This window comes from Chanodichthys erythropterus, chromosome 20 (genome assembly GCF_024489055.1).
Source record: "Chanodichthys erythropterus isolate Z2021 chromosome 20, ASM2448905v1, whole genome shotgun sequence".
Classification (NCBI taxonomy): Eukaryota; Metazoa; Chordata; class Actinopteri; order Cypriniformes; family Xenocyprididae; genus Chanodichthys; species Chanodichthys erythropterus.
This window is the reverse complement of record NC_090240.1, coordinates 5,182,910-5,202,065: the sequence shown is the minus strand read 5'-3', so window position 1 is coordinate 5,202,065 and position 19,156 is coordinate 5,182,910. Positions and strand designations below refer to the sequence as shown.

The window sequence follows — 19,156 nt, the reverse complement described above, 5'->3', positions numbered from 1 at the left end:
TGTTTCAGCTCAACCTGGCTAAAAACCTTACATTGTTCTTCTGGATTGCATGTTCAGCCATACATTTATTTGTCTTCTCTCTAGATTTGTTCTGTTTAAATTCTGAGGATTGGAAAGTAAGAGTCCTTTAATTTTCAAGAGAAATGTTGGGCAGTGACAGTCATAACACTTGAAGTAGTTGATTCTCTTCATAATGTCTAAATACAACATAATTATTAAAAAATAATAATAGTAAAAATCCAGTCTTTGATAGTTTGAAGTTCACTCAAATAAGAATATTCTGTCACCATTTACTCACATATGTTCCAAACACATTTAAGGCTAGTTCATTGTGAAATGAAGATAGTTTTGTCCCTACACTGAACGTTTTCAAGCTTTGAATCTTCAAGCTTAAACATTACCTGTTTAAGCTTGAAGATTCAAAGCTTGAAAACGTTACATAAAGACGGTAAAAGTAATCCATGTGAATCAAACAATGTAATCCACATCAAGTTCAATCCTTTTGGGCTTGACATGTTATCATGCCTCGAGGATTACTTGATTTTGGGTTGAAATATACCTTTATTAATTCAAAACCACCACCAAAAAAAAAAAAAAAAAAAAAACGTCATGTTGATTCCCATTAATAGTAGCCAAATGTCCAAATGTCTTTAACTAAAATCATATACAGCAAATTACTTTCAGTGAATATTAGGTATTCATCGTGTTTTTGTTTTGTTTTTTTACTTACCGGTGATGTTTCTGTCGAGTTGTTCACTGATTAACTAGGTCTGAATGAGTTATCATTTAGCCCGCTAAAAGTTCGCAGTCGTCATTGTATAACCATGCGTGGCTTTTCTGCTGATGCATTATGGGGTTTGTAGTTTTGCGGCTTTGTTTGTCATAGTTTCATTCTTTTTCGCGTGAATTTAAATCAAAGTTCAAATAACAGTTTCTGTCCTCTAAACTAAAATTGCAATAACAATTTGTACCTTTCAGATACCAAAACCAATGTTTTTTGGGACTTTTTTTTGTTGTTGTTGTAACTTTTCATTTGCTTAACTTCATTCACCTTTACACATTTTATTGAAATGATTAAAATAACCTTAATGTAAATAGATATAAGCCTATAGTGATGCACAAAACTTTCGATAACATTCAACTAAAATGGTTGAAATCCAAAATGGCCAGAAATAACACTTTTTTAGCCCTTCTCCAATCTACCAATAATAATACACATCAACTTCTGTAAGTTTTATAATGAAATTCAAATAATAAATGACATAATGTCACTATAGCCATTGCACTCATGAACCGATCATCTTTAGGACCTTCTAGTTATAGCATGAAATAATCATGAATGAACATCAGAAGGAATGTTGAAAGAAACAGTACAACTGAAATGTGTCATGTCTCATTTAATTTAATCACATCTTTCAACCACGGAAACAGGTCATTACCCCAGGAAAGCCATTTAATATTCATAGTTCGTTAGTCAGCGAGAAAAAAAAAAAAAATTCTATAGAGGAGCATTTTGCTAAATATGCACTATATTACATATTAATTATATTTGACCATTATAATTGACCAGCTGTCTTCATTATTTAATGTATTAATTAATAAATCTGTCAATTTACAGCCACAGATCAAATGTTTATTATTCAACAACGAATTAAAATACATTTGATCCTGACAACCTTTGGCAGGACAGATATCTTATCATTACCTATCAGTATTAAACGGTAATTTTACTTCAGAGCAGTGGCAAAAATAGCTTGAAATGTGATGAGTTTCTCTCTTTTGTTCTCCATTTGGACATCTGTGAACCCAGAGGACTGCAGCGCTTCCATGTAGACCTCAGGACGCCAGCTCTCCCCGCTAAACATGTTCTTCGCGGCTGCTTTTTTAACAGTCTCTAGTCTGAGAGTTGTAACCATAATTCCACCTAAGGAACAGAAAATAATTTTTAATAATTAAACATTGGTCAGAGTGACACAGCTTAATTCTTAAATCATGCTCACATGAATCATCAGGTTTGCAGAAACAACATGCTGCAATTATTGCAAAACCATTCCATATCAAGTCAAATGAGCATTTTCACTCTAATTGTTATGCTGGTATCATTTTAATGAAAACGTCTATTAAATTAGTTTTTGAAAAAATATTAGTCTGTTAATATTAAGCAAATATTAGCTTATATATATAGCTTATATTATCTGCTGTCACTTTAAGACATAATGCACGGATCCAAAATACCGATACACATGCCATTGTCTTTCTTATCATTTACTTCACACATAACCTACTGTTTGCTAGGATACTCGCCAAGATGGGCATATTGACAATTTCGGTGGTTATTTGTCCGTTCAAGCGCAAGACTTGAAAGAGAACTCAATAATTGCACGCTGTGTGAGATGCACACACAAATCTTCTCATTGCGTGCGCGAGTTCTCTTTCGCGTCTTGTGCTTGGATGTTAAAACTGGCAATGCTTAAATGAGTTTAGTTAAAACACAGATAGCAACGTGTGTGTGCTGTTCAGGTCTCACCTTCGCTCACACGCTATTAACACCCAGGTGATGGCGGCGTAAATGACCGGTCATAGAACATAGGGCATTCGCATTGAACAAAGTTTAGGAGAAGCCAGAATGCATATCCATCAACAGAAAAATAGCCTAAATACGGTTCGATTTTTTTTACAGAGAACCATTTCACCCCTAGTTTACATGCACTCTCATCATGCAATTATAATGAGATTTAGGTAATAGCGCAATTAAACTTTACTTCATTATTTGTTAAAAATTGTTTTCAATGAATTATCTTTCAATATAATACTATTCAATAACTTTAAAAAACAATTATATCATAAAGACCAGATTCAAGAGCATTATCAAAACAGTGTTGTAGGCCTACCTGGGATTGGGATCGGAAGTGAATAAGGCCCAATCCCAATTCTATTTTATACCCCTTCGCCGTTCCCCTTGCCCCTTGAAACAGAGTGGCAAGGTGTAGGGGTTAAAATATTCCCCTAAGAAATGGCACACCACTACTACACCAGTACACACGTCATCATACCTTGTTTCTTTTATTAGTGTCATGTAACATTTAACCAGTATGAACAGCAATGAAGTGCGCATATCAACAGAAATCAGGCGCAAACAAGTTTAACAAGTTTCCAAAGACTGATGAAGCCGCTTTTCAATTGGGCCAAGCTGTTTGTTTAACCGCTGCATTTCGCGCCGAGCCGGTCAATACGGATGTGGTTTCGTTTTCTACTGTGGTGCTGCGATAACGGAGCTCTTGGTAACGCAAGAGTTTACAGAAGATACGATGCAAATAGCACCTGCGCCATGAAGAATGACCAGATATTTTTTTTAACTGTATTACTCATTTGTGTTCACATCATTCAGATGCGTTTAGCAAGCTACGGAGAAACTGGCAGCCAGGTAACACATAAGTGATCGATCCTGAGTGGAAATATACTCTACCATAATCACTACACGCATTCTAGCAGCACGGTAGTCAGTGTATGCAGGGAAATTTCTCATACCCCTACCACTCCAGCTAAACGAGAATCGAGACACCCCTAACCCTTCATGTGAACATACAAAACAAAGGGGTAGGGCAAAGGGGAAGTGGTAAGGGGTAGAAATGGGATTGGGCCTAAGTCTACATTTGTGCTATAACGACTTTTATTCTTTAAAAGACTTTTACTGCAGAGTTTAGCTCCAACCCCAATCAAACACACCTGAAGATGCTAATCAAGGTCTTCAGTAATTACTAAACAAAGCCACTTGAAGGCAAGCCTGCAAGGTTAGCAAAAAATTCATTTTTTTGAATGGGTGTCAATGGAGGAGAGGCTTCACTATGCTGAGTAAACTACATTTGTGAGAAAACTGCTTTTTGCCATTGGCTAATCTTCCACATGTTTGCCCTTAAACATTAGTTTGGGATTGATCTATTTTTAGAGTTTACACCAAAAAAAAATGCTGTTTTATAAGAGAAGTCACAAACAATTGTGTGACAGGTGTGAATCAGTTTACGGCACTTCTCATTCATTTCTATGGTGTCCGCAAACAATGATTGACTGTCACACACAAATGATTGGTTGGCTCCAGGAACGTGGTTGAGAATCACTGCCATAATCTAAACCAAAGAGTATAGAACCCAAGAGGCGATGCTCTTATCCTTTTTGGTCAACAGCCACTAGATGGCGCGGCCGCCATTATAGGGTGAAAATACTAACTCTACCATAGAATCCTTCACATCTTACACACCCAAAATCGACAAATTTCACTGCAAAATCAGAAGCGCAAAAGAACATTTTTCAAATGAAATCATCAGTAAATTTTATGGCACCTACAGTAAATGTTGTATTTTCTTATATATGTTTTATTTTACCAGTTGTGGAATCCAACCATTCAACCATCTGAAGTAACGTAGTTAGCATACTTAATAGAGTATTTACATTTTGTGCAACTTTACACATTTATTAATAGTAAATTATTAATTAATACATTTAAGATCATCATGTTTGCTGTGAACAATACAGTGGAGTAATAGTAATAATAGTATCACTCCACTAGGTCTGAATTGAAATAGGCTATATTGTATGTTTTAATAGATCACGCTACAAACATAATGATCTTATAATACATGATTCATTGCTGTGTCCGTTATCGCATAATTCCCACTTTTGGACACTTTTGCTTTAACGGACATTAGACAATACTGTAAAATATTCATATATTCATATATTTATTGTCCAACATTCACAATTTTTCTGATGTATGTCCTTAATTTAATTTCATATATTGGTATTAATTATTGTTTATAAGCCTAATACTAATACTAGATCTTTTAAAGAATTTTAACCCAAACTGACTGGGTTTCTAGAGAGCAAAAAGGTTTTGTGAAAAAAGTGTAAGGCTTACACAGATAGTGATAGTATTTTATTCTGTGTTGTCATCATTCAGGTTGGATTTCAGCTTTAATGTACTTTTTTTTTAACAAAGCAGCTGATATTGCCATAGAAACTAGTGGACTGCTGAGTCGCCACCCCAAAATGGCGGAAATGCAGGGCCACTGCTGGGCAATGGAACGTTCTATTGAGTGTCATTTCTTGTTAGTGGCTGCGTCTGAAAACTGGAAAATGCTGCCTTCTGAGGACACATTTCAAGGTAGTAAGGCATTAAGGCACGTCCGAATCCAATGTTAGCTTCACTTCCTGTCTCATGAGATACCTTTATCTGATCGATTTTTGAAGGAAGTATAGATATATCCTTAGCTGCCTTTGATATCCCACAATCCTGTGCTTTCCATTCTGTGACAGTTGAGCAAGAAAAATAAAGATGGCGTCCGAAAGTTGCGTTTGCTGCTCAGTTTGTGTATAAATGTACGATTTTGACCAACATATATCAATTTTGATATCATTTCTATTGAGAAATTACTACTGTAATAATTATATTCTTGTTTAGTTCTCATCAAAGTTTGCGCTATATTGCTGTAGATCATTAAACTGGCAGCATAATACAGCATTGTTAGTCATTTTCATGGATCCGTGTGAACGGGGATCATTTTGACAACTTTTCAAAAAAGGAAAAGTAAAACTTTTCTGTTTTTAGTACATTGTTGTTGTGTAAAGTCATGTAAACATATCATTAACTTGTCACAATAGTTTTAGTAATTTCTACACAACTCAATTTTCTTCATAATTAAAGACAACACAACACCGACATAAAAAAAAAAAAAAAAAAAAAAACACAATGGAAAAGTTTTTTTTTGTCAAAACGATCCCGTTCACACAGATCTGTGAAAATGACTAAAAACTCTGTATTATTCATGCCAGGCCAGTAGTTGGCAATGTCACTCATAATAAACACTATGCGCTTGTGCCATGCCGCAACCTCCCCCAATTTCTCTTAAAATGACTTAAACTGCGATTCATCGACTGGCCGCAGAAGAGAGCAGAATCTCATTGAGTCCCATGTTAAAATGGCCAACTTTACAGCCTGGATCAAATTGTGGTTTTGGTCTATACAACTAATTTTGCCCTTCATGACAACTCTGAGAGGGGTGAATTTTTTTATAACTCATCCATTTAAATTATATTAAGCCTTAAATTTCTGCATAATTAAGGGCGCGATCGCTTGAGTGACAGGTTTACTGCTGCTGTCTGTGAGCCGTCACTTTACCTCAGCTAATTCCAGCTGCTGAATTTGGCATCTCTGCCAAGTTTGTGCTTTTTTTTCGGGATTATTTTATACAATTATAAAATAATAATATACAAACTCGATTCCAAAAAAGTTGGGACACTGTACAAATTGTGAATAAAAAAGGAATGCAATAATTTACAAATCTCATAAACTTATATTTTATTCACAATAGAATAGAGATAACATATCACATGTTACGTCTCATCCTTCGGAAGAGACGTTAAACAGAGGTCCTGACTCTCTGTGGTCATTAAAAATCCCATGGCACTTCTCGTAAAGAGTAGGGGTGTAACCCCGGTGTCCTGGCCAAATTCCCTCCATAGGCCCTTACCAATCACGGCCTCCTAATAATCCCCATCCATTGAATTGGCTATTTCACTCTCTCTCCTCTCCACCTACAGCTGGTGTGTGGTGAGCGCACTGGCGCCGTTGTACTGTGGCTGCCATCGCATCATCCAAGTGGATGCTGCACACTGGTGGTGGATGAGGAGAGACCCCTGATATGATTGTAAAGTGCTTTGGGTGTACAGTAGTACATATGAAAGCGTTATATAAATGCCTCATTCATTCATTCATTCAGATGTTGAAAGTGAGACATTTCCAAATGTTTGGAAAACTGGGACGCCATGTCATGCGGACTAAAGAGGACAAGGACAACCCAAGTTGTTATCAGCGCTCAGTTCAGAAGCCTGCATCTCTGATGGTATGGGGTTGCATGAGTGCATGTGGCATGGGCAGCTTATCTGGAAAGGCACCATCAATGCTGAAAGGTATATCCAAGTTCTAGAACCAGACGTCGTCTCTTTCAGGGAAGACCTTGCATTTTCCAACATGACAATACCAGACCACATACTGCATCAATTACAACATCATGGCTGCGTAGAAGAAGGATCCGGGTACTGAAATGGCCAGCCTGCAGTCAAGATCTTTCACCCATAGAAAACATTTGGCGCATCATAAAGAGGAAGAAGACCCAAGACAGTTGAGCAACTAGAAGCCTGTATTAGACAAGAATGGGACAACATTCCTATTCCGAAACATTCTGTTTTTATTCACAATTTGTACAGTGTCCCAACTTTTTTGGAATCGGGTTTGTATACAATTATAAAATAATATAGCTTACTGCGTTAATGGTCAAGACTCGAGATAGATGTGTGTCTGTGTACATGTGCACGCATGCAGAAGATAAACAGAACTCGTTTTTGGATCGTGGCATTGGCTAAAAGTTTTTTTCCTGAGATTTACTACAATGACAATGGCGGCAGAATATAAAACGACAAAACTGCTTGGATATTATAACTAAAACTGCTGCATTTTGAAAAATTATACTTTGGACATGGACTCATTTGTTTGTGAGATATATATACGAGCATATACAGTTTTACAACATAAACACTGCTCAGGTTGCATAATTTCTTGAAGAACGATGATGAAGAGCAGATCATTCAGAAGAAATGTGATGCAAACAATGGATAATATATCAATTTCATGGATTTAATGCTTTTGTGGACAAAAAGTACTGTTTTTTGTTTTTCAAATGAAAATTATGGACATTTTACCCAAGCAGATCTTGTGATCTCTATTTCATTATAAAGGTATGAAGTCCTGTTTGATTTTTCATGTTGTTATTTGCACACCCGACACAAACTACAATTAATGGTGTTGGAGCATCTATATCGTGAAAAAGACATTGTAGATTGACAGTAAACATTTAGAACTTTCAAATGATATAACCTGTTATCTTTAATATTAATATTTTAGATAGTATCTAAGATGGATAGATAGCTCCTTTGCCTGCTAACATGATCACGTTGAGCTAGGCAGGCGTGGTTTCAGCAACCAGGCACCTCAGTTCCAACCACTTCCCGCCTCTTTGCCTATTTTCAGTTATCCGGGAGTGACGTGCGGCGATGTGCTGCTAAAATGCAGCGGCCTTATTTTTGCTTCAAAAATGCTCTTCAGAAATCAACGGGTGACATCACGGACACTATGCCCATATTTTTTTTTTTTTTTTTAAGTCTATGGCCTGTGCACATAGACATTCTTTTACAGAGCACTCACGCCAAACGCGCATGCCTATAGACTAAACACGTAATACACAATTTTAACGTCACAATTTTCACAGATCTGTATTTTTGTTGTTTTTTGTTGTTGCACTTTAAAACGGTTTTCAAAAGTTTGAGTTTTCAGACCCCCAAAACGCCATTGTCATGTCTGTTTACTATTTTTAGTTGAAAACAGTGTCATGTAAACAGCCCCTTTGACACCCCTGTTTATGGCTTTACTGCAAATAATAACCCTTTTTGGATCTCTTTATTTTTAAGAGTGTAAGAAGCAAATATGTTCCCCTTAAGAACAGTGTGATTTTATTACTAAATTGTAACATAGGAGTTTAGCGTGTAGGCTAGAGGATGGTGGTGATGTTGCATCCTCCATTTTATTAAATAAAATAAATAACACTTGCATATTAAGTTGTAATAGCACAATTTTGAAAATCATAAAATCATGTCCCACTATTGCTTTTTTACTTAAGTAAAAAGAGATAGTGAGAGATTAAGTTCTCATGATCTCACCTGGTTTCATCACTCTGTGAATCGATCTCGCTCCTGCTTTCAGATCCGGCCAGAAGTAATAACAGTTACAGTGAAACACCTTGTCAACAGTGTTTTCCTCTATCGGCATGGCCACCAAATCACTGCAATACAACACAGCCTTTCCTCTGGAGATCTGCTCCTTCATGCGCTCACTGGCCATCTGATGCATGTATTGTGAGTAGTCCACACCAATCAGTTTCCCTCTCGGGCCCGTGAGGAGCTGCGAGGCCGCCTGCAGACCAAGGCCTGGCCCGTGCCCCAGCTCTAGCACAGTGTCGTTGGGTTGTATGTTGCTCAATTTCACTGCATTTTCCTCCAAAATCTGATTGTGCCATTTAAAGAACTTGCTTACCAACCATCCAGTTAAAGAATACGTGGGGTGACCCAGCTGTTTGCCCACTTTGTCAGACAGCATTTCTATGCAAACAAAACAAAAGTCCAAACATTTATTTAACACACAAACATTTATGTCCAAATCAGAATTTAATGCAATTCAAAATAATTTTTTACAATAGTTTCATAAAAATAAATCATCAAATAATAAGTAAAAAAAAAAAAAAAATACTAATAATTCAGTAACTGAAAATGTAGTTTTCAATTCATCCATATATTATATATATATATATATATATATATATATATATATATATATATATATATATAACACCAGTCAGGCATAACATTATGACCACCTTCCTAATATTGTGTTGGTCCCCCTTTTGCTGCCAAAACATCCCTGACCTGTCGAGGCATGGACTCCGCTAGACCCCTAAAGGTGTGCTGTGGTATCCGGCACCAAGATGTTAGCAGAAGATCCTTTAAGTCCTGTAAGTTGTGAGGTGAAGCCTCCATGGATCGGATTTGTTTGTTCAGCACATCCCACAGATGCTTGATTGGATTGAGATCTGGGGAATTTGGAGGCAAAGTCAACACTTCAAACTCATTGTTGTGCTCCTCAAACCATTCCTGAACCATTTTTGCTTTGTGGCAGGGTGCATTATCCTGCTGAAAGAGGCCACAGCCACCAGGGAATACCATTTCCATGAAAGACTGTACATGGTCTGCAACAACGCTTAGGTAGGTGGTACATGTCAAATTAACATCAACATGGATGGTAGGACCCAAGGTTTCCCAGAAAAGCATTGCCAAAGCAATGCTCCGGCGGCTTGCCTTCTTCCCATAGTGCATCCTGGTGCCATGTGTTCCCCAGGTAAGCGACGCACACGCACCTGGCCATCCACGTGAAGTAAAAAAAAAACATGATTCATTAGACCAGGCCACCTTCTTCCATTGCTCTGTGGTCCAGTTCTGATGCTCACATCCCCACTGTTGGCGCTTCCGGCGGTGGACAGGGGTCAGCTTGGGCACCCTGACTGGTCTGCATCTATGCAGCCCCATACGCAACAAACTGTGATGCACTATGTATTCTGACACCTTTTTATCAGAGCATGAACTTCTTGAGCAATTTGAGCTACAGCAGTTCGTCTGTTGGATCGGACCAAACGGGCCAGCCTTCGCTCCCCATGTGAATCAAAGATGCCCATGACACATAACCTGATATTGCGGAGTTCAACATTTTTGTTGATCCTGGAATAACATTCAAATCAACCAATCAGATTTGAGGGACAAGTTTACAGATTATGTCAAGTTTAGGCTTAAAATCATGAATTGGTGCTTCTACATCAGTGTTATTCATCTATCATTTCCTTCAGATTTTTGGTATAAAGTATGGGTAAGGTTAGTTTTAGGGGTAGGAATAGAGTTAAGACTAAATTTTCAGACTAGAATGTTGTTCCAGGATCAACAAAATTGACCCAGGAATGCATCTAACTCAGCAATATCAGGATGTGCGCCCATGACCCTGTCGCCGGTTCACCACTGTTCCTTCTGTGGACCACTTTTGATAGATACTGACCACTGCAGACTGGGAACACCCCACAAGAGCAGATGCTCTGAGCCATTTTTTCCTGCTTCTAACACATCGACTTTGAGGACAAGATGTTCACTTGCTGCCTAATATATCCTACCCACTAAGAAATGATCAGTGTTATTCACTTCATGTGTCAGTGGTCATAATGTTATGCCTGATGAGTGTATATATATATATATATATATATATATATATATATATATATATATATATATATATATATATAGATAGATAGATAGATAGATAGATAGATAGATAGATAGATAGATAGATAGATAGATTAAGTTATATGCTTTTATAGGGACACAAGATGTCTTAAATAATGTTCACAGTATCCATAAAGTAAAATCACAAGTATTTTAAACTGTTGTTCTTTTGTCCCTAGCAGGGTGGACATTTTTGATCTAACGTACCATTTCATTGATTTTGTTTAAGAAATGGTTACATTTATTTACCCGAGCTTGACCAAAATTATTTTTCAAATGTTTTAAATCACGGTACCATGAATACAAACACACACACACACACACACACACACACACACACACACACACAAATCTTTTAAAAAACGAGTTTGATGTTCTACATTTTATGAGGTCCAAATTCCTTGCTATGTGCTGGACTATGAAATGAGAAGGCAATGTCCATTCTCTGCGTTCTAGTCTAATGTAAACTCACACAGGTACACGGAAACTTGTTTAAGTAGTTTCAGGGTTAAATGCTTTAGCGCGGTAAAATAACATTTAACTTAGTTTCGATATTCACTTTCCCTTGGCCGTGCTCTCTGTTAGCGACAGTCTGTCTTTTATGACAAGCACAACTACGTAGACGATTTTATAAGTATACTACAAATATAGTTAACATAACATTTAATCAAAAACTGTCAACACGTGTTGATTTAACAGCAGTATGTCTGCTGCTGCTCTGACGCGCTTTACTTGCCTGCAGTGGACCGTACTATTCCAACGACGCCACCGTCTGAGCGTCACGACCTGCTGTCACTCACATGAGATCGACCAATGGCAAACTACACACATCCAACCATCCAATCAATTTCCCATGGACAAAATCAAGCCTCGCCCTATATTTTTTGTCATGTTTAATAAGCCATTTCACTCTGCAATACGTCACAATATGGAAGAAAAGTCTATCAACATTTTAATGTTGACTGAACAAGCATGTTATGCATTTTCAGAAATAATCCAGCAACAGCGCTGAAAAGTTTTACCTAGCAACACTAATGTGCAACACTAATATTTTGAATGTTTATATTTTATATATATTATAAATCTCAAGTTTTTAAATGTTTACATTCTACAACAGATGCTATAATGTATTGAGGACTAACGAACAATTCAGAAGGATGCACATTTAGTGTAACTTTAAATAGGCTATACTTTTTTACATCCACATTCAACAGTAAACAAGAAAAATATTCATACCACAAAGTAATCAATTTAAAATCATTATGTATAAGTCAATTGTAAAATATAAACCTACTATGCATACTTTCTTGGTATGCTCAAAATTCTCCTGCGCTTCTCTCTATTGTGCAGTTTTCTTATTTTTATTCTCTGTAGAAGTTTTTTTCTTCTGTCTCCACACAACCCTCAAGAATCAAATAGCAATGGCTCCTCCGAGTGGCTCATGTGTAATGACAGTGTATGAAACTTGACAGCCCTACAAAGCAAAAATCGTACTTTGTTCTTCTGGATTGCATATTCAGCCCTCCATTTCTTTGCCTTCTCTAGATACAGTGGTTTGTTGTATTTAAATTCTGAAGACTGGAAAGTATGTAAGACGCTCCATTAATTTCCAAGAGGAATGTGAGAGCCAAGACAGTCAGAACACCTCATGAAGTAATGAAAGCAACACAAAAACAAAATTATTGTTTGAACAAACAGCTAATTCTCAACTTAACCCTCTAATGCACACAAGTTGATGGTACATGAAAAAAAAAAAAAAAAAAAATTCCACATCATTTTTTGGTTCATCGATAAAAAAAAAATAAAAATAAAAATTACCCCCACCCTCCCCCAACCCCTAAATATTTTTTTTTTCCGTTGCCTCAGGGCAACGTTGTGCGACAATGGTACAGAGTCATAGAGAAAATTATCATCTAAATCAAAAAAAAAAAAAAGAAAACATTAAGTAAAAAGGGAAAAACACCTGAAAGACATTGATATACTGAATTTGATACATGCATAGGTCTGTATCATGTAGTGTGCTATGTCATATAATGTACTTCATGTGATAAGATTTCACTCCGTATGAAACTTCAAAAAGCACTTCTTCTCTGCTGTGACATAGTTACAATTTTTGCACATCACTTTGGGTGTTCCTGCACACCCAGGAACCTTGCATCTTCCCTTCTTATAATACATTGTAGCACAACGTTGCCCTGAGCCAACAAAAAGAAAAACTGAATTTCTGAACATGCAAAATAAAAACAAAAGGATGTGGCTACACAAATGGCTTCTCTACACCTTCATACATGCACACATATTTTTTTATGTACAGTTCATGTCATTTTAAATAAGATTACTAAAGCAAATAATATTGCCTACTTCTCACACCATGTGCTCCTGTGACCATGTGTCAGAATAGGACGTCCCACCTCTTAATGGTGCTTGATATTGACTCCAACACCTTACTGGACTGCTATTTGGTACTTTCTTGACCTTTGTAATTGGTTGTAATCATTTAAAGAAAAAATTACTAAACATAGGGCTTAAGAAAACTTTCCGTTGCCTGAGGGCAATGCTGTGCTTTAGAGGGTTAAACCACTGGTTCAGTCAATGTTATGTCAGGCTGTTCAAACAAACAGATTTCAATTCCATAAGTTACATGCTTGACCTTTAAAATGGAGGGACATACAGTACAGTATCTCAAACTCACTATATCAGCCATGAGTGGGTCTTTAGGGTTCGGTTCGGGCATCAGTAACTGTTAATATGATTACAAGTGTCATACAAAAAATATAAAAAATATGTTTTGCAAAACATAAACAATTTACACTAGATTTATATTAAAGGTTTTGGTTGAATTATTGTTTTTATTCTTTACCTTTGGTGGCCATTTCAGAGCATCAAAACAAATGCTTTCTGCATTATCAATGTTGGGGTGATAGATGGGCGTCAGGAGACTCATCTTTGGAGGCTCGAACGGATACCATCAAACATGGTATCCGAAAAGTGTTAAACGTCTAAAATCAATTAAATAAAACTGCACAATGATGCTAAGTTCAATTAAAACTCTGGGAGACTTCCATTTTAGAAAAAAAATTTTTTAGTTTGATTTTTAAAATTGTTTACTTAATCAGAATGGTAGGAAACTTGGTAACTTTTTGACTTAATGTGCATAAATATATCCAAATGCAGAACTTTATTAAAGTAAAAAATAATATGCCTGAAAACAAACATGGTTCTCAGTATATACACATGTGGTTTTATCTCTTCATCACGGCACCTGTTAGTGGGTGGGATATATTAGGCAGCAAGTGAACATGTTGTCCTCAAAGTTGATATGTTAGAAGCAGGAAAAATGGGCAAGCATAAGGATTTGAGCGAGTTTGACAAGGGCCAAATTGTGATGGCTAGACGACTGGGTCAGAGCATCTTCAAAACTGCAGCTCTTGCTTTTGCTGCCAAAACAGCCCTGACCCATCGAGGCATGGACTCCACTAGACCCCTGAAGGTGTGCTGTGGTATCTGGCACCAAGATGTTAGCAGCAGATCCTTTAAGTCCTGTAAGTTGTGAGGTGAAGCCTCCATGGATCGGATTTGTTTGTTTAGCACATCCCACAGATGCTTGATTGGATTGAGATCTGGGGAATTTGGAGGCCAAGTCAACACTTCAAACTCATTGTTGTGCTCCTCAAACTATTCCTGAACCATTTTTGCATTATCCTGCTGAAAGAGGCCACAGCCACCAGGGAATACCATTTCCATGAAAGACTGTACATGGTCTGCAACAATGCTTAGGTAGGTGGTACATGTCATTGTGGGGTGTTCCAGTCTCCAGTGGTCAGGATCTATCAAAAGTGGTCCAAGGAAGAAACAGTGGTGAACTGGCAACAAGGTCATGGGTGGCCAAGGCTCATTGATGTACATGGGGAGCGAAGGTGTGGTCCGATCCAGCAGACGAGCTACTGTAGCTCAAATTGCTCAAGAAGTTAATGCTAGTTCAGATGGAAAGGTGTCAGAATACACAGTGCATCGCAGTTTGTTGTGCAAACTGCGTAGCTTAGTCTTGCTTAGTCTTGTTGAGCGTAGCTTTGTCTTGTCAGTATAGCATAGAGCGCTAAAGTTTCCGTGCCTCATGCTAACCTCGTGGGATCCGGGGGAAAAGTGTTAGCTATGGAGGAGGCACAGGAAGAGGAAATACACAGGAGCCAGTAAATGTTGTTGCATCGGGACAGAGCGCAACATTCAACATTCAGCAACTAGAGCCCTTTGATTCCTCCAAGCTGTAGGAGTGGCTCAGATGGATCCGACTATTTGAACGGTTTCATCAAGCAAGTAACCTGTATTCGTCTACAGAGGGAAATCAGGTGAACACACTTGTATATTGCATGGTTGACGACGCGGATGATATTTTGCAAGAACTGAAGCTCACGGACGAGCAGAATAATGTGTATGTGACAGTAAGAGACACATTCGCACTTTGTTGTGAAAAATAATGTGATTTACGAGAGGGCTAGATTTAACCTGCGGAAGCAAGGGGACAATGAAACAGTGGAATTGTTTGTGACTGCATTATATACTCTAGTCGAACACTGTGATTATGGACCACTATGACAAGCTCATTAGAGACAGATTGGTAGTGGAACTGGCCGATCTAGGACTGTCTGAAATCAGGCAGCTTGAAAAAGATTTGACTCTAGAGAAAGCTATTAGCATGGCTAGACAGTCAGAAGAAGTAAAAAAAAAAAACAAAAAAACAAAAAAAACAGCAATGTGCTTTAAGAGATGATGCAAAAGGAGCTTGTTTAGTTGACAGACTATATAAAAGCAATGCTACACAGAGAAAATGGAAGCCTTCTGATCAAAGACTGAACAAAACAAAGGCTGGAAGCAGTTCATGTCCAAAATGTGGAAAATCTTCCTCCCATCCAAAACACCAATGCCCTGCGAACGATGTAAATTCTAGAAGGTGTGGAAAAAAAGGACATTTCCAGCATGTGTGCACTTCAGTTAAGTCAGTACATGAGGTCACAGAGGAAAGCACCATATTCCTTGGATCACTGACAGCCAGTGAGGACCCATATTTAACATATTCACAAAAGTGAAATTCGAGATTGACACTGGGGCTGATGTGACTGCAATCTCGGAGCGCACATTCAAGAACATTTCCTTACATACTAAAAATCCTACTGTCGAACCTGTGACCAGGCCTCTCATTGGGCCAGGTGGACCACTGGAGGTAATAGGCATGACCAGGATAGTGCTGCAAAAGGGTGACGCCGAAGCAACACAGGATGTGTATGTTATTGTACCTGCAAATGGCATTATTGAGCATAGGCCAGCAATAACTTATCTAGAACTAGTCATAAGATCGGACAGTATAGACATAATGACTCCCAAACTTGGGTGTAGAAAGAAAATACACCCAAAACTGTGCAGTGGTTTGGGTGTCATCAAGCAGCCATATGCCATCAAGCTTCAACCAGGTATGTTATGCCAAAAAAAAACCACTATATGTCAGAGTCTTGATAAACAGCACTTCTTCTAAAGCTGGGTGCACACTGTGAAATTTATAATAGTCCTTTATGATTGTTGCTTGTCAGACTTTACGAACATGATCCTTATGTCACACTGTGGGATCTCGGCTGTCCTATATGTCAGACTATATGACAGTCAAGATGCATTAAAAATGGACTTGTGCTTGAAAACTTGTCCGTTACTTCAACCCACGCACATTCGGTGACAGTGAGCTGCATTACACGCGGGACTGAAATGGTGGCTAACAAAGAAATCTCAAGCGTTAATTCTGATCACGGCTTATCCTGAGAAACGAAGACAATTTGACGTTTGTTGTAGGAGAAGTCACACTGCAGGACTGTGTGCCAAATCTTCTGACACAGCCAGAATTTCGTTGGAGGTAAAATTTGATCACAACGGTCATTAATTGGCTGTCGGTGAACATGTCAAACTAGCGATCAAAGACTACAGATTTTTGCCTATTATTATAGGATTCTTTTAGAATTCTCAAAATTTGTCTCAGATAACCAAATCGTGACCAAAATCATACAGTGTGCAGCCAGCTTTACATGGATGTCAGAAACAAAGAAATCACTCCTGCCATGTGAACTGTTCTTAAACTGTAAGAGCCCTTACTTTACAAAATTATGTTAGTTGGTGCCATGAAAAAATGTGTTTTTAATAATTTTTCAAAAACGTGCTCAACCAAATGGTTTATTTGTCACTTTATGGTAAACGTAGAAAAGCTAAGCTAATGTTTTCAGATCATCCGTTTCTGCAGTCAGGATGGACTACTTGCTGAGAAATATGAACTTCTGATCATTCTTAGCTATGAATATGACATAGCTATTGTTATTTATTCATGAATATACTGAGATCATTTCTTATGTATTTTTTTGCCACTCTTTGATATTTTTTGAAGTAAATATAATGAATTAATATAATGACAAATGCTGATGTACTAACATTACTAAAATTGTAAGAGATTATTTATTTGTTTGTTGTTGTTTTTTTTTTTTTTTTTACAATTAAAAGATGGATGTCAACAGTTTCTATGGTACAAGAACGTGCCCTCTTTAGGCCTTGTAGCAGAAAACCCCCAAGACCCTGACCCAAGACCCCGTCCGAGAAGAGGTAGCTGGTGACAGTTCTTTTGAGTCCTTGGATGAAGAAGATGTCCCTCAACAAGCACATCCTCTACAAACTCACACATCCCTGATTAAACTGAGCATATGGGTGGGATAGATCTTTCTGACATGCTGGTACACTTGTACAAGACCCTAGCCAACTCAAGGAGATGGTACATTCCCCTCTTTGGATACATCCTTGATCTGTCCATTGCAAACTCCTGGCTGGTCTACAAGAGGGACTGTGGCCTACTAAATGAGAAAGCAATGCCTCTCAAACGGTTTCGCCTGGCAGTTGCCCATAGTTTGAACCAGGTCAACAAGCCTGCATCCAAAGTTGGTTGACCATCATCCACCTCTCCACCACCACCAAAGAGGGGTTCTCATGTTCAGGAAGCACTCGTGCTGTTGCACCATTTCACATGTAAGAGATGTTGCTGAAATGTTTTACAATCCCTAGTTTTTTTTTTTATTGTTTGAGGGATTGTTTCTAATGTTGGCTTACACTACAAAGCATTGCTGGTTTACAAAGAAATTTTCATGTATCTAAAAAAAGAAAGAAAAAGAATCCTGTTACACTACCACACTTGACGAGTGTTTCTTGAATCATAAAAGAATAAAATGCCCTTATGTTACTATATTTTGCCATTGGTAACTAGCAACATAAGAAGATAAGAAATGCAAAAAAAAAAAAAAAAAATTCAAAAGCCTTTTTCTTGGTGGGGCAGCTAAAGGGTTAAGACTCCAAGACGTATTCCTTTGCCACTTGCAAATTTAAAGAACTGCAGCGTATGGAAGAAATCAGTGTCATAAGCAAAGTGGAAGAGCCAACTGACTGGTGCTCTGGTATGGTGGCCTTACCAAAAATAGTTGGGATTGTTCGGCTTTGTGTGGATTTAACAAAGTTGAATGAAGCAGTATGTAGAGAGAAATACATACTGCCATCTGTGGAACAAAGTCTTGGTATGTTGGCAGGGGCTAAGATTTTCAGTAAGCTTAATGCAAACTCCAGATTTTGGCAAATTCCCCTAACCCCAGACACTGCAAAACTCACAACATTCATAACTCCCTTCGGTAGATTCTTCTTTAACCACCTTCCCTTTGTCATTGCTTCAGCTCCTGAACATTTCCAAAGCAGGATGGTGTCAGAAATAATGGAAGGTCTGGAGGAGGTCACCTGTCATATGGATGATGTGCTTGTTTGGTGAGGAACTCAGGAAGAACATGATGCACGCTTGCACATGGTTTTGCAAAAGATTCAGAATGCTGGCATCACACTTAACGTGGACAAGTGTGATCTGTTGAAAAGTGAGATACATTTTTTGGGACATATCATCTCAGCTGATGTAATCAGACCTGACCCTGCGAAAACTGAGGCCATAAGGAGAATGCAGCCACCTTCAAATGTTAGTGAGGTAAGAAGTTTTCTGGGGATGGTGAATCAGTTGGGAAAATGTATACCACAACTTGCTGAGAAAGATAGACCACTTAGAGATTTATTGTCAAAGAGAAATCACTGGGTCTGGGGATCAGAGCAGGACAAAGCTTTCAAGGAGTTAAAAGAAAAAAAAATTGCATCTACTCATGTGTTAGCAATGTATGATCACAGT

General features: G+C 37.9%; 1 protein-coding gene across 3 annotated transcripts; it reads right to left on the bottom strand.

The window, feature by feature from the left end:
* Positions 1 to 1,391: 1,391 nt before the first annotated feature.
* Positions 1,392 to 11,717, bottom strand: zgc:194242 (uncharacterized protein LOC100005854 homolog). Of its 3 annotated transcripts, none has more exons than XM_067371944.1 (3): positions 11,660 to 11,717; positions 8,767 to 9,204; positions 1,392 to 1,924 (listed from the first exon to the last, which is right to left on the bottom strand). In XM_067371944.1, exons 2-3 carry the CDS (start codon positions 9,200 to 9,202, stop codon positions 1,728 to 1,730), a joined length of 633 nt encoding a protein of 210 aa, XP_067228045.1. In that variant the 5' UTR covers positions 9,203 to 9,204; positions 11,660 to 11,717; the 3' UTR covers positions 1,392 to 1,727. The 3 variants fall into 3 exon arrangements, with proteins under 3 accessions (XP_067228045.1, XP_067228047.1, XP_067228048.1); XM_067371946.1 differs by lacking the exon at positions 11,660 to 11,717 and adding an exon at positions 11,304 to 11,502; XM_067371947.1 differs by lacking the exon at positions 11,660 to 11,717 and adding an exon at positions 9,529 to 9,609.
* Positions 11,718 to 19,156: the final 7,439 nt, after the last annotated feature.

Coding starts and splice junctions, on each gene's coding strand:
- zgc:194242 (XM_067371944.1), bottom strand. CDS start 9,202: ATGCTGTCTGACAAAGTGGGCAAACAGCTGGGTCACCCCACGTATTCT. Junction 1,925..8,766: donor TCACAGAGTGATGAAACCAG/GTGAGATCATGA, acceptor TCTGTTCCTTAG/GTGGAATTATGGTTACAACT.